Source organism: Leptodactylus fuscus, chromosome 3, assembly GCF_031893055.1.
Source record: "Leptodactylus fuscus isolate aLepFus1 chromosome 3, aLepFus1.hap2, whole genome shotgun sequence".
In the NCBI taxonomy this organism is placed as follows: Eukaryota; Metazoa; Chordata; class Amphibia; order Anura; family Leptodactylidae; genus Leptodactylus; species Leptodactylus fuscus.
Window position 1 is genome coordinate 170,598,192 of NC_134267.1, and position 27,915 is coordinate 170,626,106.

General features: G+C 42.1%; 1 protein-coding gene across 1 annotated transcript in view; it reads left to right on the plus strand.

Annotated features, from left to right (window-relative positions):
- The window catches only part of VEPH1 (ventricular zone expressed PH domain containing 1), a 261,145-nt gene that overhangs the window by 196,763 nt on the left and 36,467 nt on the right, over positions 1-27,915 (plus strand). The window contains exon 12 of the mRNA XM_075268752.1: positions 21,667-21,784. Coding sequence (XP_075124853.1) covers positions 21,667-21,784 — 118 coding nt within the window. The remainder of the gene's footprint in view (positions 1-21,666; positions 21,785-27,915) is intronic.

Here is a 27,915-nt window from a genome sequence, read left to right on the forward strand (position 1 = left end):
ATTTTTAAACAGTTAATCCAGTTCCACATCCTGATGCATTGTCAGCAGGGGAGCATCTTCCATGAGACAACTTGAGGCATTGACCTCAGGTAGCCCACAATGGAATGAACTGGAGGGGCAGCATTGTTTTTAGGGGTACTAAACTGGTTGGGTGGGGTGTAAAAAAAAGGAGGTCATATACTGTGTGTGAACTATAAATGGGGTCATAAACTCTCTGGGGGCCATAAAAAGGGGTCATATTCTGTGGAGGAGCCATAAAAAGGGGTCATATACTGTGTGGGAGACAAAAAGGGGGGTTATATACTGTGGGAAACAATAAGAAAGGAGTAATATATTGTGTGAGGGACCATAAGAAAAAGGTCATATAGGGGGGGGGGGCATAAAAACAGGATCATATGCTGTGGGAGTGGTATAAGAAAGAGGCCCTATATTTTGAGGGGGGGCATAAGAAAGGGGTCATATACTGTGGCGGAGTATAAAAAGTGGGTTCATATACTGTGAGGCTAAAAAAGGGGATTATATACCATGTGATGTGCCAGAAAAAGAGGGTCATATATTGTTTGGGAGGCCAGAAAAAGGGGGGTCATATAATATCTGCAGGGCCAGAAAAAAATTTCCTTGCTGCCAGAATGATTTTGCCTTTCTTTTTATGTCCCTCAGCATTCCTGGTCATGGCGCACAGTGTGCCCCATGTAACTTCTGAGGGTCAGTCATCTCCTCAGTTTGGGGTCTGAGCAGTATTATAGTATTTTGTGGGTGACTCAGAAACGTCTAGAAATTTCAGGTTGAATCCAGTTCTAAACAAATTGGTTTGCCCAGCCCTTGTTGTCACCCCTTAAATATTAAAATGTCCTTTTCTGAGGATTTCACCATCATTATTATTATTTAATGCTACTTTTCCAGGTAACAGGAGTTGTCATTGCAGTGTTCAATTACGGTGGAAAACCTGGTAATGTGACACAGTTAAAGCTGTAATAATCTAAGTTGTCAAACAGCTTTGAATGTAGTACAATGGTTGATGGGCACATTAAATTGAATTTATATTCTGTTGTTTTATATGTTCTCTTTGTGGTACATTTATAAACCAGTCTCCCCATTATCTAGTATGTTCTCAGTTAAGGCTAATGTTCCTTAAGGCTTCAGGGACATATCAGAGTCCTCTAATGTTCTTTACTACAGTCCTATGAAAAAGTTTGGGCACCCCTATTAATCTTAATCATTTTTAGTTCTAAATATTTTGGTGTTTGCAACAGCCATTTCAGTTTGATATATCTAATAACTGATGGACACAGTAATATTTCAGGATTGAAATGAGGTTTATTGTACTAACAGAAAATGCGCAATATGCATTAAACCAAAATTTGACCGGTGCAAAAGTATGGGCACCCTTATCATTTTATTGATTTGAATACTCCTAACTACTTTTTACTGACTTACTGAAGCACAAAATTGGTTTTGTAACCTCAGTGAGCTTTGAACTTCATAGCCAGGTGTATCCAATCATGAGAAAAGGTATTTAAGGTGGCCAATTGCAAGTTGTTCTACTATTTGAATCTCCTCTGAAGAGTGGCATCATGGGCTACTCAAAACAACTCTCAAATGATCTGAAAACAAAGATTGTTCAACATAGTTGTTCAGCGGAAGGATACAAAAAGCTGTCTCAGAGATTTAACCTGTCAGTTTCCACTGTGAGGAACATAGTAAGGAAATGGAAGACCACAGGGACAGTTCTTGTTAAGCCCAGAAGTGGCAGGCCAAGAAAAATATCAGAAAGGCAGAGAAGAATGGTGAGAACAGTCAAGGACAATCCACAGACCACCTCCAAAGAGCTGCAGCATCATCTTGCTGCAGATGGTGTCACTGTGCATCGGTCAACAATACAGCACACTTTGCACAAATAGAAGCTGTATGGGAGAGTGATGAGAAAGAAGCCGTTTCTGCACGTACGCCACAAATAGAGTTGCCTGAGGTATGAAAAAGCACATTTGGACAAGGCAGCTTCATTTTGGAAACAAAAATTGAGTTGTTTGGTTATAAAAAAAGGCGTTATGCATGGCGTCCAAAAAGAAACAGCATTCCAAGAAAAACACTTGCTACCCACTGTAAAATTTGGTGGAGGTTCCATCATGCTTTGGGGCTGTGTGGCCAATGCTGGCATCGGGAATCTTGTTAAAGTTGAGAGTCGCATGGATTCCACTCAGTATCAGCAGATTCTTGAGAATAATGTTCAAGAATCAGTGACGAAGTTGAAGTTACGCCGGGGATGGATATTTCAGCAAGACAATGATCCAAAACACCGCTTCAAATCCTCAGGCATTCATGCAGAGGAACAATTACAATGTTCTGGAATGGCCATCCCAGTCCCCAGACCTGAATATCATTGAACATCTGTGGGATGATTTGAAGCGGGCTGTCCATGCTCGGCGACCATCTAACTTAACTGAACTTGAATTGTTTGTCCAAAATACCTTTATCCAGGATCCAGGAACTGATTAAAAGCTACAGGAAGCGACTAGAGGCTGTTATCTTTGCAAAAGGAGGATGTACTAAATATTAATGTCACTTTTCTGTTGAAGTGCCCATACTTTTGCACCGGTCAAATTTTGGTTTAATGCATATTGCGCATTTTCTGTTAGTACAATAAACCTCATTTCAATCCTGAAATATTACTGTGTCCATCAGTTATTAGATATATCAAACTGAAATGGCTGTTGCAAATACCAAAATATTTAGAACTAAAAATGATTAAGATTAATAGGGGTGCCCAAACTTTTTCATAGGACTGTATATTAGATTACATAGGATTTGTTTGGCCCTATCACCAACATTTATCTCAATGTGTCTTTCATGCAGGAATATTCATTATTGTGCTATTTAGGATTACGGTTTTGCAGGTCCATACTATTTTCCAATAATACTTGGCACATTTTTCCTTTATCTGCAGTACTGTGGCAAAGTAACCAGTGTGCCCAACAGGTTTACTAATACAATGGTTTTACCATAAAGAATACATTTGAGCAAAAAGTCAGTGTAAAGTCTGAATTTGCCAAGGACAAAATAAAGCATTTCCAGATGTGTGAAAGTTTCCAGTAAATGACACAAGTATTTATTATCTGAGTTTGGGGAATAGTGTATCACAGCAAAGGTCTTACATGTTCTTCTACTACTGTCTCTACTAGTTCTCATGAAGCATTGCTACTGCCAGAAACTAGCAATGACATCAGGCTTTTAAAAATATTCATTGTGCATTGTAATCTAAATTCCTAGATGTGACGTAAAATAAAACTGAGGTCAGAATTACAGCTGTACACTGTCAAGGAGATAGCTGGACTATATGAACTCATGTACACAATAATACATTTACACAACCCATCAAGCTATTATTCTCCACTGGGAATATTAACCATACTATTTTATTCATTCCAGTCATTTTTTATAATATACGGTACATCAAATTTGGCATGGGTTACCCAAAAATTGAGATAATTTTTATCTTACTGCTCTATTTTACATGTGAGATCCTTATCACCTTGCTATTACATTTACACATCCCTTTACATTAGCATTACACTTTGAACTAGGTTGGCTTATTGAAATAGGAAATCTATATATACACAACAGCCAGTAGGGTTTATTGACACAGCTGTAAAAGTATAGTCCATTATGTGATGTCACTTTAAAAAATTTTTCAATTGCACTTTGATGTACAATAAATCACGTAACTCCTCCTACGTACCGTCACTAACACTATGGAACACTTTGCTCCTTGTGATGGGGGGCCATAAGTGTTGTGCATTGTACAGGAAAGGAGTTGCATTTAATAAATGTATAGAACGCTTTATTACATATGAAGTTTTGGAGGGGTTGTCACAACACAGACATACTAATAATATCGAAGCTGTGGTGGCTCTTGAATAACCTAATAAATAGCTGATTTCCACACATCGGGTTCTTGAAACCTGCAAACATCTGATCTTAAGGGAACTTGCCATTGGCTACTCATTTCCTTTGTAGTAGTCACCTCAGATAAATGTAGTCATAAAAATGAATTGATGTGCATGCAATATAGTAATGGAACAGGTTTACCAAAGCAGGAGTAACTGCTTGTTAGGCTCTGGCTCAGACACAGATTTTGTGCAGGGAAGCCTCCACCATACCCATATACCCTTTCAGGATAGTAATCTAAAATGAACACCATTATATTCTGAACCTACCACTCCAATCTTCAAGACTTTTCTTGAGCTACACCATTTTACTGGAATGTTCTAACCAATATCCCCAGTTTCCAATATGCACTAAAACATATCTTTTTAGACGGGTCTATCACGTTCCCTAATTTTACTCTTCTCCATTTAGTTCCCTTCTACTTTATTCCTTAGAACCTTTTTTTATCCAGTTCTAACCCCTATACATCATGCACTCCAATTCACTTCATGCCTTGTTTCAGAAACAATGACCGGGCCACTGTAGAATACAAGTGCTTTTACTTTTATGCATTAACCCTACTTTATCATATACTATAACCTCTTAAGAACAGGGTCCTCACTCCTATTGTTTGCAAAGTTGAGATTGCTATGCTAAAATGTCTTATTTTCTCTGTAAGTAAACCTTATGAATTGTAAAATGCTGCACAAAATGTTGGAACTTTGTAAATGAGGGTCATTGTTATTGTTTGCTCCAGTATTATATGGAAAGATAAGACAACCCTTTAAACTGAAGTGTGTAATAGCATGAATGACAAATACAAATGGAAAACATGCTGGCCCCTCCTATGTACTTTGTTCCAAGACATAAATGAGGTTTCCACTAGGATGCTTTGGTCTGAAGATTATAAATGAGTAAATAGCTGTGTGCTGTCATTGTATGTAGGGCTTGGGATATAAGAATCTGTGGTGGGAAGATTGGAGACTTGTATTTTGTGATGGTGTGAGCTGCTGAAAAATATTAACACTGTGGTTTGAATTGGCAGCAACACTATGACCGCAAAGAGACGTTCCCATTGAGAAAGTAAGGGATAGAACGGCTTCACTGGAATACATAAAAAAGCATCATGTAATTAAAATCACAAAAGTTGCACCAAGGCATCTTTTATCTTCAAGTATGAACCAGTCCAATAGCGCTCATGTCGTCTCGGAAATTAAATATACAGCAAGACAGGTACAAAATATAGAAGATGAGAGGAAGGAAGACAAGAATTTAATGCGCGTTATATTTTTGACAACATTTTGTTGCAGTTCATATGAGAGAAAACAAAAAAACAATGAAACTACTTTGTGCACATATCCCAAATGTGTGCAAGACCTGTTACTGTTGAAGGACCTGCACATAGAGTACAGACCAAAAGTTTAGACACACCATCTTGTTCAAAGAGTTTTCTGTATTTTCATGACTATGAAAATTGTAGATTCACTCTGAAGGCATCAAAACTATGAATTAACACGTGTGGAATTATATACTTAACAAATGAACAAATGAGATTTCTGAGGACTTCAGAAGAAGAGTTGTAGATGCTTGTTAGGTTCGAAAAGGTTACAAAACCATCTCTAAGTAGTTTGGACTCCATTAATCCACAGACAGACAGATTATGTAGAAATGGAGGAAAGTCAAGACCAAAAAAGATCACACCTTAAGCAATGTAATAAAACCCCATATAACCTCTAAACAATTAAAGGCCTTGCTATCTAATGTTAATGTTCATGAGTGCACCATCATGTACAGTAGACAGTATACAACAACAACAATGGTGTGCATAGCAGAATTGCATAAAGCCACTGATCTCCAAAAAGAACATTGCTTGCCATCTAGATCATCTAGACAGGCCAGAAGGTTATTGTAACAATGTTTTGTGGACAGATGAGAAGACAATACAGGTTTTTGGTTTAAATTAGAAGTAGTATGCTTGGAGCAAGGAACGCACTGAATTCCAACATAAAAACTTCAGTGAAACTTGGTGGCAGCAATTTCATGGTTTGGGCTTGTTTTGCTACACCTGGGTCAGAACAGCTTGCCATCATTGATGGAACAATGAATTCTAAATTATAACAGCAAATTCTAAAGGTAAATGTCAGGACATGTGTCCATGAGCTGAGTCTCAAGAGAACTTGTGTCATATAGCAAGACAACAACCCTAAGTGCACAACTTGTTTTCAGCAAGTCAAAGTGTGTGTGTGTCTATCTATCGATCTATCGATCTATCGATCTATCTATCTATCTATCTATCTATCTATCTATCTATCTATCTATCTATCTTTACCCAATTTGCATCTGTCTATCATCTGTCTGTTTGTTTGTCTATCTGCTTATTATATGTATCACATCTATCAACCTAATGAAAATGCCATTCCATGCAGTTCAATTTCCAACCATTTATTAGATTGTGGTTTGATCACAAACCAACTCAAATTAGATCTTCACGTTCTGTGAATATGATAAAATGATTATATTTGTTTACTGTTTTGAGCCACTAATTTTCTCTCTTCCTGTAATTATTTCTAGAAACGCATAATTTCATTTTCATTACATGCAGAAGTGATTTATCTGTTTTTTTCTACACTTCATTTCTTCTTTAGAATTTTCAAAGCATTCCATTTCAGCATCATTACACATTTTTCCATATGATTGGAATTGCAGTAAATATCACAGATGCCACCAGTGGCTCAGGCTTTTCAATTGCTTATGGATTATTTGAAAAGAATAAATGGAATCACATGAAGCGAGGCTGACGTTTATGATACTGCCAGTTACATTTAGTGATTATTAGAGATGAGCGAACAGTGTTCTATCGAACTCATGTTCGATCGGATATTAGGCTGTTCGGCATGTTCGAATCGAATCGAACACCGCGTGGTAAAGTGCGCCATTACTCGATTCCCCTCCCACCTTCCCTGGCGCCTTTTTTGCTCCAATAACAGCGCTGGGTAGGTGGGACAGGAACTACGACACCGGTGACGTTGAAAAAAGTAGGCAAAACCCATTGGCTGCCGAAAACATGTGACCTCTAATTTAAAAGAACAGCGCCGCCCAGCTTCGCGTCATTCTGAGCTTGCAATTCACCGAGGACGGAGGTTTCCGTCCAGTTAGCTAGGGGTTAGATTCTGGGTAGGCAGGGACAGGCTAGGATAGGAAGGAGAAGACAACCAACAGCTCTTATAAGAGCTAAATTCCAGGGAGAAGCTTGTCAGTGTAACGTGGCACTGACGGGCTCAATCGCCGCAACCCAGCTTTCCCAGGATCCTGAATGGAATACACTGTCAGTGTATTCCCGTATACCCGATATATACCCCCGATACCCGTTCCAACGGTGTGCCCCCCCACCTTCACCCCAGAAATACCCTGCAAGTCCCCTAGCAATAGAATTGGGGCTATATACACCCACTATTTTTGCTACTGCCATATAGTGCCATTGTCTCACTGGGAATTCAAAGAATATATTGGGCTTACATATAACTTCAATTCCAGGGAGAAGCTTGTCAGTGTAACGTGGCACTGACGGGCTCAATCGCCGCAACCCAGCTTTCCCAGGATCCTGAATGGAACACACTGACAGTGTATTCCCGTATACCCCATATATACACCCCAAATCCCCGTTCCAACGGTGTGCCCCCCCACCTTCACCTCAGAAATACCCTGCAAGTCCCCTAGCAATAGAATTGGGGCTATATACACCCACAATTTTTGCTACTGGTATACAGTGCCATTGTCTCACTGGGAATTCAAAGAATATATGGGGGTTATGTGCACCCACAATTTTTAATACTGCTATACAGTGCCATTGTCTGACTGGGAATTCAAAGAATATATGGGGGTTATGTGCACCCACAATTTTTAATACTGGTATATAGTGCCATTGTCTGACTGGGAATTCAAAGAATATATGGGGGTTACGTGCACCCACAATTTTTAATACTGGTATACAGTGCCATTGTCTGACTGGGAATTCAAAGAATATATGGGGGTTATGTGCACCCACAATTTTTAATACTGGTATACAGTGCCATTGTCTGACTGGGAATTCAAAGAATATATTGGGGTGACGTGCACCCACAATTTTTGCTACTGCTATACAGTTCCATTGTCTCACTGGGAATTCAAAGAATATATGGGGGTTATGTGCACCCACAATTTTTAATACTGGTATACAGTGCCATTGTCTGACTGGGAATTCAAAGAATATATGGGGGTTATGTGCACCCACAATTTTTAATACTGGTATATAGTGCCATTGTCTGACTGGGAATTCAAAGAATATATGGGGGTTATGTGCACCCACAATTTTTAATACTGGTATACAGTGCCATTGTCTGACTGGGAATTCAAAGAATATATGGGGGTTACGTGCACCCACAATTTTTAATACTGCTATACAGTTCCTTTGTCTCACTGGGAATTCAAAGAATATATGGGGGTTATGTGCACCCACAATTTTTACTACTGGTATACAGTGCCATTGTCTGACTGGGAATTCAAAGAATATATTGGGGTAACGTGCACCCACAATTTTTGCTACTGCTATACAGTTCCATTGTCTGACTGGGAATTCAAAGAATATATGGGGGTTACGTGCACCCACAATTTTTAATACTGGTATACAGTGCCATTGTCTGACTGGGAATTCAAAGAATATATGGGGGTTACGTGCACCCACAATTTTTAATACTGCTATACAGTTCCTTTGTCTCACTGGGAATTCAAAGAATATATGGGGGTTATGTGCACCCACAATTTTTAATACTGGTATACAGTGCCATTGTCTGACTGGGAATTCAAAGAATATATGGGGGTTACGTGCACCCACAATTTTTAATACTGCTATACAGTTCCTTTGTCTCACTGGGAATTCAAAGAATATATGGGGGTTATGTGCACCCACAATTTTTAATACTGGTATACAGTGCCATTGTCTGACTGGGAATTCAAAGAATATATGGGGGTTATGTGCACCCACAATTTTTAATACTGGTATACAGTGCCATTGTCTGACTGGGAATTCAAAGAATATATGGGGGTTATGTGCACCCACAATTTTTACTACTGGTATACAGTGCCATTGTCTAACTGGGAATTCAAAGAATATATTGGGGTGACGTGCACCCACAATTTTTGCTACTGCTATACAGTTCCATTGTCTCACTGGGAATTCAAAGAATATATGGGGGTTATGTGCACCCACAATTTTTAATACTGGTATACAGTGCCATTGTCTGACTGGGAATTCAAAGAATATATGGGGGTTATGTGCACCCACAATTTTTAATACTGGTATATAGTGCCATTGTCTGACTGGGAATTCAAAGAATATATGGGGGTTACGTGCACCCACAATTTTTAATACTGGTATACAGTGCCATTGTCTGACTGGGAATTCAAAGAATATATGGGGGTTATGTGCACCCACAATTTTTACTACTGGTATACAGTGCCATTGTCTAACTGGGAATTCAAAGAATATATTGGGGTGACGTGCACCCACAATTTTTGCTACTGCTATACAGTTCCATTGTCTCACTGGGAATTCAAAGAATATATGGGGGTTATGTGCACCCACAATTTTTAATACTGGTATACAGTGCCATTGTCTGACTGGGAATTCAAAGAATATATGGGGGTTACGTGCACCCACAATTTTTAATACTGCTATACAGTTCCTTTGTCTCACTGGGAATTCAAAGAATATATGGGGGTTATGTGCACCCACAATTTTTACTACTGGTATACAGTGCCATTGTCTGACTGGGAATTCAAAGAATATATTGGGGTGACGTGCACCCACAATTTTTGCTACTGCTATACAGTTCCATTGTCTGACTGGGAATTCAAAGAATATATGGGGGTTACGTGCACCCACAATTTTTAATACTGGTATACAGTGCCATTGTCTGACTGGGAATTCAAAGAATATATGGGGGTTACGTGCACCCACAATTTTTAATACTGCTATACAGTTCCTTTGTCTCACTGGGAATTCAAAGAATATATGGGGGTTATGTGCACCCACAATTTTCTAATACTGGTATACAGTGCCATTGTCTGACTGGGAATTCAAAGAATATATGGGGGTTACGTGCACCCACAATTTTTAATACTGCTATACAGTTCCTTTGTCTCACTGGGAATTCAAAGAATATATGGGGGTTACGTGCACCCACAATTTTTAATACTGGTATACAGTGCCATTGTCTGACTGGGAATTCAAAGAATATATGGGGGTTACGTGCACCCACAATTTTTAATACTGGTATACAGTGCCATTGTCTGACTGGGAATTCAAAGAATATATGGGGGTTATGTGCACCCACAATTTTTAATACTGGTATACAGTGCCATTGTTTGACTGGGAATTCAAAGAATATATGGGGGTTACGTGCACCCACAATTTTTAATACTGCTATACAGTTCCTTTGTCTCACTGGGAATTCAAAGAATATATGGGGGTTATGTGCACCCACAATTTTTAATACTGGTATACAGTGCCATTGTCTGACTGGGAATTCAAAGAATATATGGGGGTTATGTGCACCCACAATTTTTAATACTGGTATACAGTGCCATTGTCTGACTGGGAATTCAAAGAATATATGGGGGTTACGTGCACCCACAATTTTTAATACTGGTATACAGTGCCATTGTCTGACTGGGAATTCAAAGAATATATGGGGGTTATGTGCACCCACAATTTTTAATACTGGTATACAGTGCCATTGTTTGACTGGGAATTCAAAGAATATATGGGGGTTACGTGCACCCACAATTTTTAATACTGCTATACAGTTCCTTTGTCTCACTGGGAATTCAAAGAATATATGGGGGTTATGTGCACCCACAATTTTTAATACTGGTATACAGTGCCATTGTTTGACTGGGAATTCAAAGAATATATGGGGGTTACGTGCACCCACAATTTTTAATACTGCTATACAGTTCCTTTGTCTCACTGGGAATTCAAAGAATATATGGGGGTTATGTGCACCCACAATTTTTAATACTGGTATACAGTGCCATTGTCTGACTGGGAATTCAAAGAATATATGGGGGTTATGTGCACCCACAATTTTTAATACTGGTATACAGTGCCATTGTCTGACTGGGAATTCAAAGAATATATGGGGGTTACGTGCACCCACAATTTTTAATACTGGTATACAGTGCCATTGTCTGACTGGGAATTCAAAGAATATATGGGGGTTATGTGCACCCACAATTTTTAATACTGGTATACAGTGCCATTGTTTGACTGGGAATTCAAAGAATATATGGGGGTTACGTGCACCCACAATTTTTAATACTGCTATACAGTTCCTTTGTCTCACTGGGAATTCAAAGAATATATGGGGGTTACGTGCACCCACAATTTTTAATACTGGTATACAGTGCCATTGTCTGACTGGGAATTCAAAGAATATATGGGGGTTATGTGCACCCACAATTTTTAATACTGGTATACAGTGCCATTGTCTGACTGGGAATTCAAAGAATATATGGGGGTTACGTGCACCCACAATTTTTAATACTGGTATACAGTGCCATTGTCTGACTGGGAATTCAAAGAATATATGGGGGTTATGTGCACCCACAATTTTTAATACTGGTATACAGTGCCATTGTTTGACTGGGAATTCAAAGAATATATGGGGGTTACGTGCACCCACAATTTTTAATACTGCTATACAGTTCCTTTGTCTGACTGGGAATTCAAAGAATATATGGGGGTTATGTGCACCCACAATTTTTAATACTGGTATACAGTGCCATTGTCTGACTGGGAATTCAAAGAATATATGGGGGTTATGTGCACCCACAATTTTTAATACTGGTATACAGTGCCATTGTTTGACTGGGAATTCAAAGAATATATGGGGGTTACGTGCACCCACAATTTTTAATACTGCTATACAGTTCCTTTGTCTCACTGGGAATTCAAAGAATATATGGGGGTTATGTGCACCCACAATTTTTAATACTGGTATACAGTGCCATTGTCTGACTGGGAATTCAAAGAATATATGGGGGTTATGTGCACCCACAATTTTTACTACTGGTATACAGTGCCATTGTCTGACTGGGAATTCAAAGAATATATGGGGGTTATGTGCACCCACAATTTTTAATACTGGTATACAGTGCCATTGTTTGACTGGGAATTCAAAGAATATATGGGGGTTACGTGCACCCACAATTTTTAATACTGCTATACAGTTCCTTTGTCTCACTGGGAATTCAAAGAATATATGGGGGTTATGTGCACCCACAATTTTTAATACTGGTATACAGTGCCATTGTTTGACTGGGAATTCAAAGAATATATGGGGGTTACGTGCACCCACAATTTTTAATACTGCTATACAGTTCCTTTGTCTCACTGGGAATTCAAAGAATATATGGGGGTTATGTGCACCCACAATTTTTAATACTGGTATACAGTGCCATTGTCTGACTGGGAATTCAAAGAATATATGGGGGTTATGTGCACCCACAATTTTTAATACTGGTATACAGTGCCATTGTCTGACTGGGAATTCAAAGAATATATGGGGGTTACGTGCACCCACAATTTTTAATACTGGTATACAGTGCCATTGTCTGACTGGGAATTCAAAGAATATATGGGGGTTATGTGCACCCACAATTTTTAATACTGGTATACAGTGCCATTGTCTCACTGGGAATTCCACAAATAATTTGGGGATTCATTCACCCTACATCTCAGGCTCTTGCCATATTCACCCAGGTTGTCAGTGCTGCACCAGCTCGTTCCCAGACAGCTCGGCCCGAAAAACGCGTTACCTATATAGAGGATTTGGACAATGAAGACAACATGTTCTAAATCTAATGTCTGCACCTTCTCCAGAATTAAAATAAAGGCAGCGTTTAACTTTCAAATAGCACTGCACAAAGGAAGAGCTTATCAGCTTGTCTCATGACATGCTACTGAAAAGTTTCATTTGTGTATCTTAATGTAAATATAGTTGTATAAGCTTTTTGGGTTTTAGGCACTGCCAAGTTATTTATTACCACCCACTCCCTTATAATGATGATGACGCCAAAGTCACTGTGGGTGTTCAGAGCTCACAGCTTTGGGTGACATTTGTCTTGCTCTCTGTCGGTACCAGCTGTCTTTTTGGATACCGTAAAGTTATGTTGACTTTATTAACAGCTATAGAAGCTTTAGCCAGGTTGTGACGGTGTGTAACCCTAACAACACTAAGTGGGATACACATTAATAGTCAGTCTATGTACGCTAAACGTATCACTGAAGTAATTTTTTTTCCCTCTCCCCTAATATAAGAAAGGAACAGACATTAGACCTAGACCGGGGTTCGAGGCTTGAAAAAATCCAGTATTATTTGTTCTTCATGATGTGAAATATGTGTTGAAAAGCAACCCAAGATGAAGTCAGCCATGTGTGCCAGTGTGTTACTTGGCATGCCTTTGCTGGCCCCAACTGTAAGGGTCACTCTCCATTTCCTCCATTTTCCACTCCCCTTCACACCATTTGTGGTGAAGCAATGGGATGCACTGAAGTGCACCCTCTAGCCTCGTGTGGGATAGGGACATCAGATGCCACTCCAACCCCCTCGTCTTCCTCCGCCAGCCAACGGTGCGAAGATGAGAGGAGTGTGCTCTGAATGTTTTCTGCCTAGCAGAGGCTAGTTCTCACTTACGAAAATGGCCCCACTTTGACCTGTATATCAGGCACAATGGTGTAGGTTTCAAAGAAACATGGCACCAACAAGTTGGAAAACGTGGGCCATGCGTGGACCGTGTTTGAGTCTGGCAAGCTCCAGATCTGCTACCAGGTTCCAGCCATTATCACAGGCGCAAAAATGCCAGGCCCCAGGTGTAGCAGGGAAAAAAAAATGCCATCTCAGCCAGGATGGCATCCCTGACCTCGGAGGCACTGTGCTGTCTGTCCCCCAAGCTGATCAGTTTCAGCACGGCCTACTGACATCTCCCCATGCCAGTGTTACAGTGTTTTCCGCTAGTAGCTGGGGTGGAGGTTGCAGCTTCGTAGGGTTTCAGTCTACTCCTGCCATGAATTTTGGCCTGGGAGAGGAGATAGGCCACCCCAGTTTGCACCCGGGGAACAGACTCCACCACATTCACCCTGCCTGTCATTAAAGATAAGCACTGCAGCATCCCTGACCACAGGCGCTTGTCCATGTGTCGGTGGTCAAGTGGACCTTGCAGCAAAGCGCAGAGCTCTGGGCCCGACTGATGTTATGGGACACATGCAGGCGCAAGGCAGAGACAGCACACCAAGAGAAGTAGTAACGGCTAGGCCCAGCATAGGGAGGTGCCCCAGCTGCCATCTGCTGACGGAAGGCCTGGGTCTCCAGAAGCATAAACAAACACCAACATCTCCAGGGCCAGCAGTTTATCGATGAGGCTGTTACAGGCTTGGGCATGGGGGTGGGTTGTATTGTACTTCTGCCTGCAATGAAAAGCTTGGGAAATGTGGAGTGGCTGGGAAGAGGCGCATGATGGTGCAGGCCAAAAGGGCGCATGAGGGTGAACTCCCCAATGTGTCAGAGATAGGTGTGTAGGTGTCCTTGCATCATATACTTGCACCATATTTGGCTTTGGAAGTTAATTTTGTGCCAAAAAGTGGTTAAGACAGCGATCCCTCAGCTACTCCCGTTACACTGTCTATTGAAGTTACCATCTGTGGAAGTGGACCACCATTTCTAAGATCCCAAAGGAAGCAGGCAAGAGATGTGCAGTTCAGAAAAAAAGATGAGAAAATAAGTTTAGGCTGTAGAGCACAGAGGGATCGGAGAGGACAGAGCTGGTGTCGGCCAGGTATTCCCACAACATGCGCCTATACTTGTCCCTCCTGGTGACACTAGGCCCCTGAGTGGCAGTAATTTGTCCAGGGGGGCCATTAACGTGTTCCAGACCTAGGAATAAGTCTTCCAACAGGGTAGAGTTTTGCATGCCTTTGCTTCTACCCACTGTTTTTGCTGCTTAGCTTCCCTCCACATCTACTCTGCTTTCACCCCTAAACATCACCCCAGTTTATGCCTTTGCTTCTACCCAGGTTTTTTGTTGATTTAGCTTCCCTCCACATCCACACTGCTTTTGCCCCTAGACATCACCCCAGTCCATGCCTTAGCTTGTATCCCCAGTTTTTCCTGCTTAGCTTGCCTCCACATCCACACTGCTTTTGCCCCTAGACATCACCCCAGTCCATGCCTTAGCTTGTACCCCCAGTTTTTCCTGCTTAGCTTGCCTCCACATCCACACTGCTTTTGCCCCTAGATATCATCCCTATCCATGCCTCTTCCCCTAGCCATAACTCTGCCACCCCTGGAAACTCATGGTGCAGAAACTTTGGTTGCTGACTTTGAGGAACCCTTGGGTTTTGTAGATGGAACTCCATCAAAGGTCTGTGCAGCTCACACACCCTGCTCAAGATATGGTATTGTAGGGTTTCAGCGTGTGTGAATGACGGACAACAGCCTGTGTTTGGACAGATGTAGGCCTTGCTAGAGTGTTTTTAGGCTAGCAGCGACTCCTGTGCACTTGCAAAAGTGGGCGCACAAGCGCCGCATTTTCAACAGTAGCTTCGGTACATTTGGGTATGTTTTTAAAAAACTTTGCACCACTAGGTTAGACGTGGGCCAAACATGGAACGTGTTGGAGGCTGGCAAGCTCCAGAGCCGCTACCAGGTTCCAGCCATTATCACAGGCGTAAAAATGCCAGGCCCCAGGTGTAGCAGGGAAAAAAAAATGCCATCTCAGCCAGGATGGCATCCCTGACCTCGGAGGCACTGTGCTGTCTGTCCCCCAAGCTGATGAGCTTCAGCACCGCCTGCTGACGTCTCCCCACACCAGTGTTTTAGCGTTTGCCGCTAGTAGCTGTGGTGGAGGTTGCAGCGTCGTAGGGTTTCAGTCTACTCCTGCCATGAATTTTGGCCTGGGAGAGGAGATAGGCCACCCCAGTTTGCACCCGGGGAACAGACTCCACCACATTCACCCTGCCTGTCATTAAAGATAAGCACTGCAGCATCCCTGACCACAGGCGCTTGTCCAAGTGTCGGTGGTCAAGTGGACCTTGCAGCAAAGCGCGGAACTAAGGGCCCACCTGATGTTGAGTGACACGTGCTGGTGCAAGGCGGGGACGCCACACCGGGAGAAGTTGAGACGGCTAGGGACGGCATAGTGAGGTGCCACAGTTGCCATCAGGTCCGGGAAGGCGGGAGTTTCAACAAGCCGGAACGCCAACCTCTCCTGGGCCAGCAGTTTAGCGATGTTGGCGTTCTAGGCTTGCGTGGGTGGGTGGTTAGCGGTGTATTTCTGCCGGCGCTCCAATGTCTGAGAGATGGTGGGTTGTTGTAAAGAAGCGCCTGATGGTGCCTTTGATGGTGCAGGAGAAGGAGATAAGACAGAAACAGGGGAGGATGAGGGAGAAGTCAACAAAGTGGCGGAGGCAGATGAAGTGATGTCCTGGCTCGTCCTCTGGAGTGCATCGCCAGCACTGTGAGCAGAGGCAGTGGCATGAACGGCGGGCGACGTTTGTCCTGCCGTTGCTGCCTGCCACTGATTCCATTGCTTGGATTCCAAATGACGGTGCATTGAAGTGGTGGACAGGTTGCTCTTCTCAGGGCCCCTACTCGATTTCGAGAGGCAAATTGTGTAGACGACACTATATCTGTCCTCGGCGCATTCCTTGAAAAAACTCTACACCTTCAAGAAACGTGCCCTCGATGGGGGAGTTTTTCTGGGCTGGGTACAAAAGGGAACATCTTCGGACATTCCGGGTCTGGCCTGGCTTCGGCAAAGCAGCTGACCTCTGCCTCTGGACATGTCTCTGCCTCTAGCTACCCTTTTTGGTGCTGCACCTGCCTCAACATCCACACTACTTTCCCAGCTTGACATCTGCCTTGTCCAGGTGGGGTCGGTGTCCTCGTCGTCCACCACCTCCTCTTCCAACTCCTGTCTCGCCTCCTCCTCCTGCACAATGCGCATGTCAACTGGCTGCCCTGACAGCAACTGCGTCTCATCGTCGTCGATGAGGGTGGGTTGCTGGTCATCCGCCACCAAATCGACCGGAGATGGAATGGAGGAGACTCTAGTGTTTGAGCATCTGGACACAGATACTCGTCTGTTAGGTCCGTGGAATCGCGAAATGGAGGGGCAGGTTGCGGTACAGTCAAAGGAAGGGAGAACAGCTCTGGGGAGCAGGGACAGTTGGGGTTATTGTTCTGAGAAGATTGGGAATTTTGGGTGGAAGGAGGACAAGACTGTTGGGTAAGAGGAGGTAGAGGCTGACTGGCTGGTGGACAATGTGCTTTAAGCGTTATCCGACAGCCATTGCAAGACCTGTTCCTGGTTCTCGGGCCTACTAATCTTTGTACCATTCAGCCTAGTTAATGTGGAACTTTTGTGCAAAGCGCAGAACTTAGGGCCCGCCTGATGTTAAGGGACACACGCTGGTACAAGGCTCAACTCACCCTAAGTGCCAAAAACACTGCTGGTGCAAGGCTCTACTCATGCCAAGGGCCTCAATCTCTGCTGGTAGCTTAGCTTAAGGTCATGTAACTTTGTTTGGAAGGGCTCATGTTAAGGGCTAGAAAAGTGAATTTTGGAAGGTCTTACCACATCACACACACACACACACACTCACTCAAAATGACAGTTAAGGGTGAGGGCTTTTGGAATTCCCATTGCCTATTCCATTTGTGGTTGTCATGGGGAACGTGATTTAAAGGGGTGGTTGTTACTGTTTGTTGAGCTTAAATTGGGGTTTGTGTCCATCCATTTGGGGAGTAAAGAAGGTTTCCAGGTATTTTCCCACTTTGATAGAGGTTTTTTTGAATGTGGAAAGTGTGTAGTTGTTAGGCAGTGATGTTGGGGTAATAGAGGGTCTTTGGTGTGTTAGATGCCCCCAGGCATGCTTCCCCTGCTGTCCCAGTGTCATTCCAGAGGTGTTGGCATCATTTCCTGGGGTGTCATAGTGGACTTGGTGACCCTCCAGACACGGATTTGGGTTTCCCCCTTAACGAGTATCTGTTCCCCATAGACTATAATGGGGTTCGAAACCCGTTCGAACACACGAACATTGAGCGGCTGTTCGAATCGAATTTCGAACCTCGAACATTTTAGTGTTCGCTCATCTCTAGTGATTATGCTTATAAAAATATCTTCAGTCTTGTCAGTAACTTTTATATGAGAATTTGTAGTCATCTTCTATGTATTCAGCGCAGGAAGGAAAATTAAATTATATCAAAACATAATGAAAGGAGAAAAAAATTATCTACAGATGTGGCAAATTACAGAGGCTTCTGACCAAACTAATTGTAACGTCTGTGAGAAGGTGACAGGCAGAGTGCTGGAGTCCAGATATATCAGCCCCAGGTTTCTGACATATGTGTGGTCCAGGGCGGATCTGGAGTAGGCCTCAGCCCAGGTGTAGGTCCTTGGCTCAACTGGGCCAGAAAAAGGCTGGAGATCTTGCATTACATGAGGTGAAAGCAGGTGTATGGTTCTGTCCTGTAACCCTGAGTCTGGTGAGACAATATTGCTCTTGTTTCCTGGGTGACTGTAAGTAAGCCACATGCATAGTTAATTTATCAGTTCTGTTTAGTTAGTTGCTCAGACGAGCAGGTTTTTTTATTTTGTTAATGCCTGAAGTTAGGACTGTATTTTGTTTTGCTCATTTTTGTGCCTAAAGTCAAGGTTTATTTATTTTCCTGTTTGTTTGTTTTTTCTAAATAAACCAGTTTGCTGCACATTTTGTGCCCCTGTCTCGATTGTTTCAGTCCACACCACTGCTTCTACTGAGCTTTCTTGCCCAGACTTCCTATAGGTGATTCTGTAGAAGAAAGGATAGAAGATCAGATCTCTGGTTTTCTACACTGGAGATCTGCTGTGTTTCACATTGCTCTTCAGAAGATTTAGCCAATATGGTTTCCATTACCAGTCTTCCTCTATGGAGCAGGCATATAGATTAGTCTTTTGACGTCAATCATATCTTCCCATTTGTCTTATTCACTTTTCTGCGATAGATTTTACTAACACATAGTAATAGTCAATAGCAGCATTTAGAGGGATGATTTAGTCGGAGATCGTAGTCACTGGCCAACATTTTTTTACATTCCTACCTTCCCACTGAAGGCCCACTAAAAGTGATTACCTTTCTTGGTCTTACATGTAGAGATGAAAGGGCAGTTGATTAAAGTACAAATTTTTAAAGTCTTAAAGGGTCATTTCCATTTTGGCAAATTGATGCTGAAATGTTAATAGCTTTCCTGACCCCTTCAGGCACAACTTATGGGAACAGCCGAGCAATGCTGCTCTATGCCATCCCAGAAACTCCCTTAGAGGAGAGTGGGAGCTACAGAAAGAGTGTATCGCACATAGCTTTGCTAATTTTGTAACTATGGAGCTTCAGAAACAGCTACTCTATTTTAGCTGTTATTGAAAAGGGGTGATGCTTTTGGCTACACATTTCCCATGTAACATGTGCACTCCGCAGGTTCGACAGACCAGAAATTCACTATCACTGTACGATGTGCTAGTGAACTTTCTTTATTATTCACACTCGTACTCTACTATCACGAGTGTGAATAATAAAGAAAGGTCACTAGCACATCCTAAGTGTGACGTTTCATTCTGCATGACTACTATGGGTTGGGACCCTATGTCAGCACACCAGAATCCCTAAACTGCATCCCTCTATATCACTATCACTGTAGAGCAGCTCTCCATTTTTGCTCATAAATGGTTTCCTCAGGGTCTTCATGACCTTTATAAATTCTATCTCAGGGACCTTGACTATGGAGAAAGTCAATGTTCATTTGAATACTTCTTATCCAAGTGGATGGAATATGTAAATAAAATCATGTACCATGTGACCATGTGTACTTTCCTGTACTATCCATACTAAGGGATCAAATTATGTGAACTTATGTGCCACAGGGCCCGGGATACTAGGGGGCCCAGTGACAGCTGCTACCGCTGTGGATTTTTTTTTTTTTTTTTAAATAGGCCGTTACCTGCTGGTGTAACTCCAGCACGTAACAGGCCCTATTTACTGCAGTGCTGGTGGCTGCCTGAAGATGAAGAGGAGCTGCTTCCTCCACAGTCCATCTTTTAACAGTAGTAAAGTCAGCAATTGCTGCCTTTACTACTGCACCCAAGCAGGGGCCACCTTCTGTCCGGGCCCCTGCTGCCTCCCAGCACTTGCATAGTGACAGCGGGCAGGAGAGACTTCTATCTCCTGCCACTCTCCCCAGGCCCTGTGTCGGCATCTATACTAGTAGATTGAAGGACCTGAGACATGACGTCATCATGACGTCATCAAAGGTCCTTTAATCTACTAACATAGACTCAGTGTCTTTTGTGGGAGGAGCTACACGGATTGTACAGGTCAGTGTACAATGGGGGGAATGGGTTATAGGCTGTGAGGAAAAGGGGTACATGGGTGTGTAGGCTGTGTGTGAGAAAGTCTGCACCCCCATTCCTTCCTTTCTCACATACAGTCTGCACACCTATGTACCCCTCCTACTCATAGTCTGCACCCCCCATTCTGCCCTATGTGAGCAAGAGGAGGGAATGGGTGGTGTAGGATGTGTGTGAGCAAGAGAAGTACATGGGCATGCAGGCTGCATGAGCAAAGAGGGTGACCTGGGGGCGCAGGCTGTGTGTGAGAAAGAAGGGGGAATGGGGGTGCAGGCTGTGGGTGAGCAAGAGTGTGGTGGAATGGGTAGTTCCCCCTCCAGAACACCCTCTTGCTTGCACACAGCTTGCACCCCCATTTCCCCTCTTGCTTAGACACACCCTGCACCCCACGTCACCCTCTTATTCACAAAAAGCCTGCACTCCTATGTACCCCCTCTTGGAGGGGGCCTAATGTCAAAAGTTCGCCACGGGGCCCCGCCATTCCTAGTTATGCCACTGTGTATATGTGTATGTTCACATGTCATAGATATGTATTTTTTTCTACCATGTGGATAAAACTCTGTACAGATTTAAGTTACAATCAGGTTACAAAATAAGGTTACAAAATTACTATTCACTTGCATTGGATTCTGAGCAGATTTGATGAGGATTTCAGCATGTTAAAATCAAAACCAGAAGGTGTGAATGTGTCTATAAGAGTATGCAGCAAATCTAGTGCCCCATTATTTAAGCACTGTGTATACATTTATGGAGAGTTTCTATGAATTTAGAAAAACAAATACAATCCATATGTTATTTTCTTGGTGCAGCAAAGATAGTGATTTTTACCAGCCTATAACCAATATGGAAAATGTACCTGACATTGTAAACATCTGTTACTAGGGAGAGGCATTTCTAGAAGAGAATCGTAATGTATTTACCTCACGATGAGGTAACCTAAGATCATAGCAATGATCTGCAGTATCAATGTACGACCACTTTCACAGTAATGGTGATGATAATAACAGAAGCAGTCAGCAAATAGTATGGACGATCCATTAGTTATATTTCCCACAGTTCAGTCATGACTAAACGTCACGGGATGAATGTTGGCCTCACAGCAAATCCTTGGCCATCTAGCACATCTTCAGCAGAACCAATGGTAGGCACAGCGTGAGACGTCTCATATTTTGGCTCCTGGTTGGAATACAAATATTTTGAATATCTTTCTAATATTTGAAGTTTATTTCCAAAAGTAATAATGCTCATTGTGTGTTTTTCTTCTAGGATTTGGACCTTATACATACGCATCTGGAAGAAGTGAGGTTTTTTGATCTTTTTGGATATAGTGAGGAAACTGGGTCATGGCTGTGCTTTATGTGCAACAATCCAGAGAAGGCAACAGGTAATAAATAGAGATGAGCGAACAGTGTTCTATCGAACTCATGTTCGATCGGATATTAGGCTGTTCGGCATGTTCGAATCGAATCGAACACCGCGTGGTAAAGTGCGCCATTACTCGATTCCCCTCCCACCTTCCCTGGCGCCTTTTTTGCTCCAATAACAGCACAGGGTAGGTGGGACAGGAACTACGACACCGGTGACGTTGAAAAAAGTAGGCAAAACCCATTGGCTGCCGAAAACATGTGACCTCTAATTTAAAAGAACAGCGCCGCCCAGGTTCGCGTCATTCTGAGCTTGCAATTCACCGAGGACGGAGGTTTCCGTCCAGCTAGCTAGGGCTTAGATTCTGGGTAGGCAGGGACAGGCTAGGATAGGAAGGAGAAGACAACCAACAGCTCTTATAAGAGCTAAATTCCAGGGAGAAGCTTGTCAGTGTAACGTGGCACTGACGGGCTCAATCGCCGCAACCCAGCTTTCCCAGGATCCTGAATGGAATACACTGTCAGTGTATTCCCGTATACCCGATATATACCCCGATACCCGTTCCAACGGTGTGCCCCCCCACCTTCACCCCAGAAATACCCTGCAAGTCCCCTAGCAATAGAATTGGGGCTATATACACCCACAATTTTTACTACTGGTATACAGTGCCATTGTCTGACTGGGAATTCAAAGAATATATTGGGAATACAAATACCCTCATTTCTTGCTACTGCCATATAGTGCCAGTGTCTGACTGGGAATTCAAAGAATATATTGGGGTTACGTGCACCCACAATTTTTACTACTGGTATACAGTGCCATTGTCTGACTGGGAATTCAAAGAATATATTGGGAATACAAATACCCTCATTTCTTGCTACTGCCATATAGTGCCAGTGTCTGACTGGGAATTCAAAGAATATATTGGGGTTACGTGCACCCACAATTTTTACTACTGGTATACAGTGCCATTGTCTGACTGGGAATTCAAAGAATATATTGGGAATACAAATACCCTCATTTCTTGCTACTGCCATATAGTGCCAGTGTCTGACTGGGAATTCAAAGAATATATTGGGGTTACGTGCACCCACAATTTTTACTACTGGTATACAGTGCCATTGTCTGACTGGGAATTCAAAGAATATATTGGGAATACAAATACCCTCATTTCTTGCTACTGCCATATAGTGCCAGTGTCTGACTGGGAATTCAAAGAATATATTGGGGTTACGTGCACCCACAATTTTTACTACTGGTATACAGTGCCATTGTCTGACTGGGAATTCAAAGAATATATTGGGAATACAAATACCCTCATTTCTTGCTACTGCCATATAGTGCCAGTGTCTGACTGGGAATTCAAAGAATATATTGGGGTTACGTGCACCCACAATTTTTACTACTGGTATACAGTGCCATTGTCTGACTGGGAATTCAAAGAATATATTGGGAATACAAATACCCTCATTTCTTGCTACTGCCATATAGTGCCAGTGTCTGACTGGGAATTCAAAGAATATATTGGGGTTACGTGCACCCACAATTTTTACTACTGGTATACAGTGCCATTGTCTGACTGGGAATTCAAAGAATATATTGGGAATACAAATACCCTCATTTCTTGCTACTGCCATATAGTGCCAGTGTCTGACTGGGAATTCAAAGAATATATTGGGGTTACGTGCACCCACAATTTTTACTACTGGTATACAGTGCCATTGTCTGACTGGGAATTCAAAGAATATATTGGGAATACAAATACCCTCATTTCTTGCTACTGCCATATAGTGCCAGTGTCTGACTGGGAATTCAAAGAATATATTGGGGTTACGTGCACCCACAATTTTTACTACTGGTATACAGTGCCATTGTCTGACTGGGAATTCAAAGAATATATTGGGAATACAAATACCCTCATTTCTTGCTACTGCCATATAGTGCCAGTGTCTGACTGGTAATTCAAAGAATATATTGGGGTTACGTGCACCCACAATTTTTACTACTGGTATACAGTGCCATTGTCTGACTGGGAATTCAAAGAATATATTGGGAATACAAATACCCTCATTTCTTGCTACTGCCATATAGTGCCAGTGTCTGACTGGGAATTCAAAGAATATATTGGGGTTACGTGCACCCACAATTTTTACTACTGGTATACAGTGCCATTGTCTGACTGGGAATTCAAAGAATATATTGGGGTTATAAATATCCTCATTTCTTGCTACTGCCATATAGTGCCAGTTTCTGACTGGTAATTCGAAGAATATATTGGGGTTACGTGCACCCACAATTTTTACTACTGGTATACAGTGCCATTGTCTGACTGGGAATTCAAAGAGTATATTGGGAATACAAATACCCTCATTTCTTGCTACTGCCATATAGTGCCAGTTTCTGACTGGTAATTCAAAGAATATATTGGGGTTACGTGCACCCACAATTTTTACTACTGGTATACAGTGCCATTGTCTGACTGGGAATTCAAAGAATATATTGGGGTTATAAATACCCTCATTTCTTGCTACTGCCATATAGTGCCAGTTTCTGACTGGTAATTCAAAGAATATATTGGGGTTACGTGCACCCACAATTTTTACTACTGGTATACAGTGCCATTGTCTGACTGGGAATTCAAAGAGTATATTGGGAATACAAATACCCTCATTTCTTGCTACTGCCATATAGTGCCAGTTTCTGACTGGTAATTCAAAGAATATATTGGGGTTACGTGCACCCACAATTTTTACTACTGGTATACAGTGCCATTGTCTGACTGGGAATTCAAAGAATATATTGGGGTTATAAATACCCTCATTTCTTGCTACTGCCATATAGTGCCAGTTTCTGACTGGTAATTCAAAGAATATATTGGGGTTACGTGCACCCACAATTTTTACTACTGGTATACAGTGCCATTGTCTGACTGGGAATTCAAAGAGTATATTGGGAATACAAATACCCTCATTTCTTGCTACTGCCATATAGTGCCAGTTTCTGACTGGTAATTCAAAGAATATATTGGGGTTACGTGCACCCACAATTTTTACTACTGGTATACAGTGCCATTGTCTGACTGGGAATTCAAAGAGTATATTGGGAATACAAATACCCTCATTTCTTGCTACTGCCATATAGTGCCAGTTTCTGACTGGTAATTCAAAGAATATATTGGGGTTACGTGCACCCACAATTTTTACTACTGGTATACAGTGCCATTGTCTGACTGGGAATTCAAAGAATATATTGGGGTTATAAATACCCTCATTTCTTGCTACTGCCATATAGTGCCAGTTTCTGACTGGTAATTCAAAGAATATATTGGGGTTACGTGCACCCACAATCTTTACTACTGGTATACAGTGCCATTGTCTGACTGGGAATTCAAAGAGTATATTGGGAATACAAATACCCTCATTTCTTGCTACTGCCATATAGTGCCAGTTTCTGACTGGTAATTCAAAGAATATATTGGGGTTACGTGCACCCACAATTTTTACTACTGGTATACAGTGCCATTGTCTGACTGGGAATTCAAAGAATATATTGGGGTTATAAATACCCTCATTTCTTGCTACTGCCATATAGTGCCAGTTTCTGACTGGTAATTCAAAGAATATATTGGGGTTACGTGCACCCACAATTTTTACTACTGGTATACAGTGCCATTGTCTGACTGGGAATTCAAAGAGTATATTGGGAATACAAATACCCTCATTTCTTGCTACTGCCATATAGTGCCAGTGTCTGACTGGGAATTCAAAGAATATATTGGGGTTACGTGCACCCACAATTTTTACTACTGGTATACAGTGCCATTGTCTGACTGGGAATTCAAAGATAATATTGGGAATACAAATACCCTCATTTCTTGCTACTGCCATATAGTGCCAGTGTCTGACTGGGAATTCAAAGAATATATTGGGGTTACGTGCACCCACAATTTTTACTACTGGTATACAGTGCCATTGTCTGACTGGGAATTCAAAGAATATATTGGGGTTATAAATACCCTCATTTCTTGCTACTGCCATATAGTGCCAGTTTCTGACTGGTAATTCAAAGAATATATTGGGGTTACGTGCACCCACAATTTTTACTACTGGTATACAGTGCCATTGTCTGACTGGGAATTCAAAGAATATATTGGGGTTATAAATACCCTCATTTCTTGCTACTGCCATATAGTGCCAGTTTCTGACTGGTAATTCAAAGAATATATTGGGGTTACGTGCACCCACAATCTTTACTACTGGTATACAGTGCCATTGTCTGACTGGGAATTCAAAGAGTATATTGGGAATACAAATACCCTCATTTCTTGCTACTGCCATATAGTGCCAGTTTCTGACTGGTAATTCAAAGAATATATTGGGGTTACGTGCACCCACAATTTTTACTACTGGTATACAGTGCCATTGTCTGACTGGGAATTCAAAGAATATATTGGGGTTATAAATACCCTCATTTCTTGCTACTGCCATATAGTGCCAGTTTCTGACTGGTAATTCAAAGAATATATTGGGGTTACGTGCACCCACAATTTTTACTACTGGTATACAGTGCCATTGTCTGACTGGGAATTCAAAGAGTATATTGGGAATACAAATACCCTCATTTCTTGCTACTGCCATATAGTGCCAGTGTCTGACTGGGAATTCAAAGAATATATTGGGGTTACGTGCACCCACAATTTTTACTACTGGTATACAGTGCCATTGTCTGACTGGGAATTCAAAGAATATATTGGGAATACAAATACCCTCATTTCTTGCTACTGCCATATAGTGCCAGTGTCTGACTGGGAATTCAAAGAATATATTGGGGTTACGTGCACCCACAATTTTTACTACTGGTATACAGTGCCATTGTCTGACTGGGAATTCAAAGAATATATTGGGGTTATAAATACCCTCATTTCTTGCTACTGCCATATAGTGCCAGTTTCTGACTGGTAATTCAAAGAATATATTGGGGTTACGTGCACCCACAATTTTTACTACTGGCATACAGTGCCATTGTCTGACTGGGAATTCAAAGAATATATTGGGAATACAAATACCCTCATTTCTTGCTACTGCCATATAGTGCCAGTGTCTGACTGGTAATTCAAAGAATATATTGGGGTTACGTGCACCCACAATTTTTACTACTGGTATACAGTGCCATTGTCTGACCGGGAATTCAAAGAATATATTGGGAATACAAATACCCTCATTTCTTGCTACTGCCATATAGTGCCAGTGTCTGACTGGGAATTCAAAGAATATATTGGGGTTACGTGCACCCACAATTTTTACTACTGGTATACAGTGCCATTGTCTGACTGGGAATTCAAAGAGTATATTGGGAATACAAATACCCTCATTTCTTGCTACTGCCATATAGTGCCAGTTTCTGACTGGTAATTCAAAGAATATATTGGGGTTACGTGCACCCACAATTTTTACTACTGGTATACAGTGCCATTGTCTGACTGGGAATTCAAAGAGTATATTGGGAATACAAATACCCTCATTTCTTGCTACTGCCATATAGTGCCAGTGTCTGACTGGTAATTCAAAGAATATATTGGGGTTACGTGCACCCACAATTTTTACTACTGGTATACAGTGCCATTGTCTGACTGGGAATTCAAAGAATATATTGGGGTTATAAATACCCTCATTTCTTGCTACTGCCATATAGTGCCAGTTTCTGACTGGTAATTCAAAGAATATATTGGGGTTACGTGCACCCACAATTTTTACTACTGGTATACAGTGCCATTGTCTGACTGGGAATTCAAAGAGTATATTGGGAATACAAATACCCTCATTTCTTGCTACTGCCATATAGTGCCAGTGTCTGACTGGGAATTCAAAGAATATATTGGGGTTACGTGCACCCACAATTTTTACTACTGGTATACAGTGCCAATTTCTAACTGGGAATTCAAAATGCGCAAGGCTCCCGGAAAGGGACGTGGACGAGGCCGTGGGCGAGGTCGGGGGAATGGTTCTGGGGAGCAAGGTAGCAGTGAAGCCACAGGGCGTCCCGTGCCTACTCCTGTGGGGCAGCAAGCATTGCGCCACTCCACAGTGCCAGGGTTGCTTGCCACATTAACTAAACTGCAGGGTACAAACCTTAGTAGGCCCGAGAACCAGG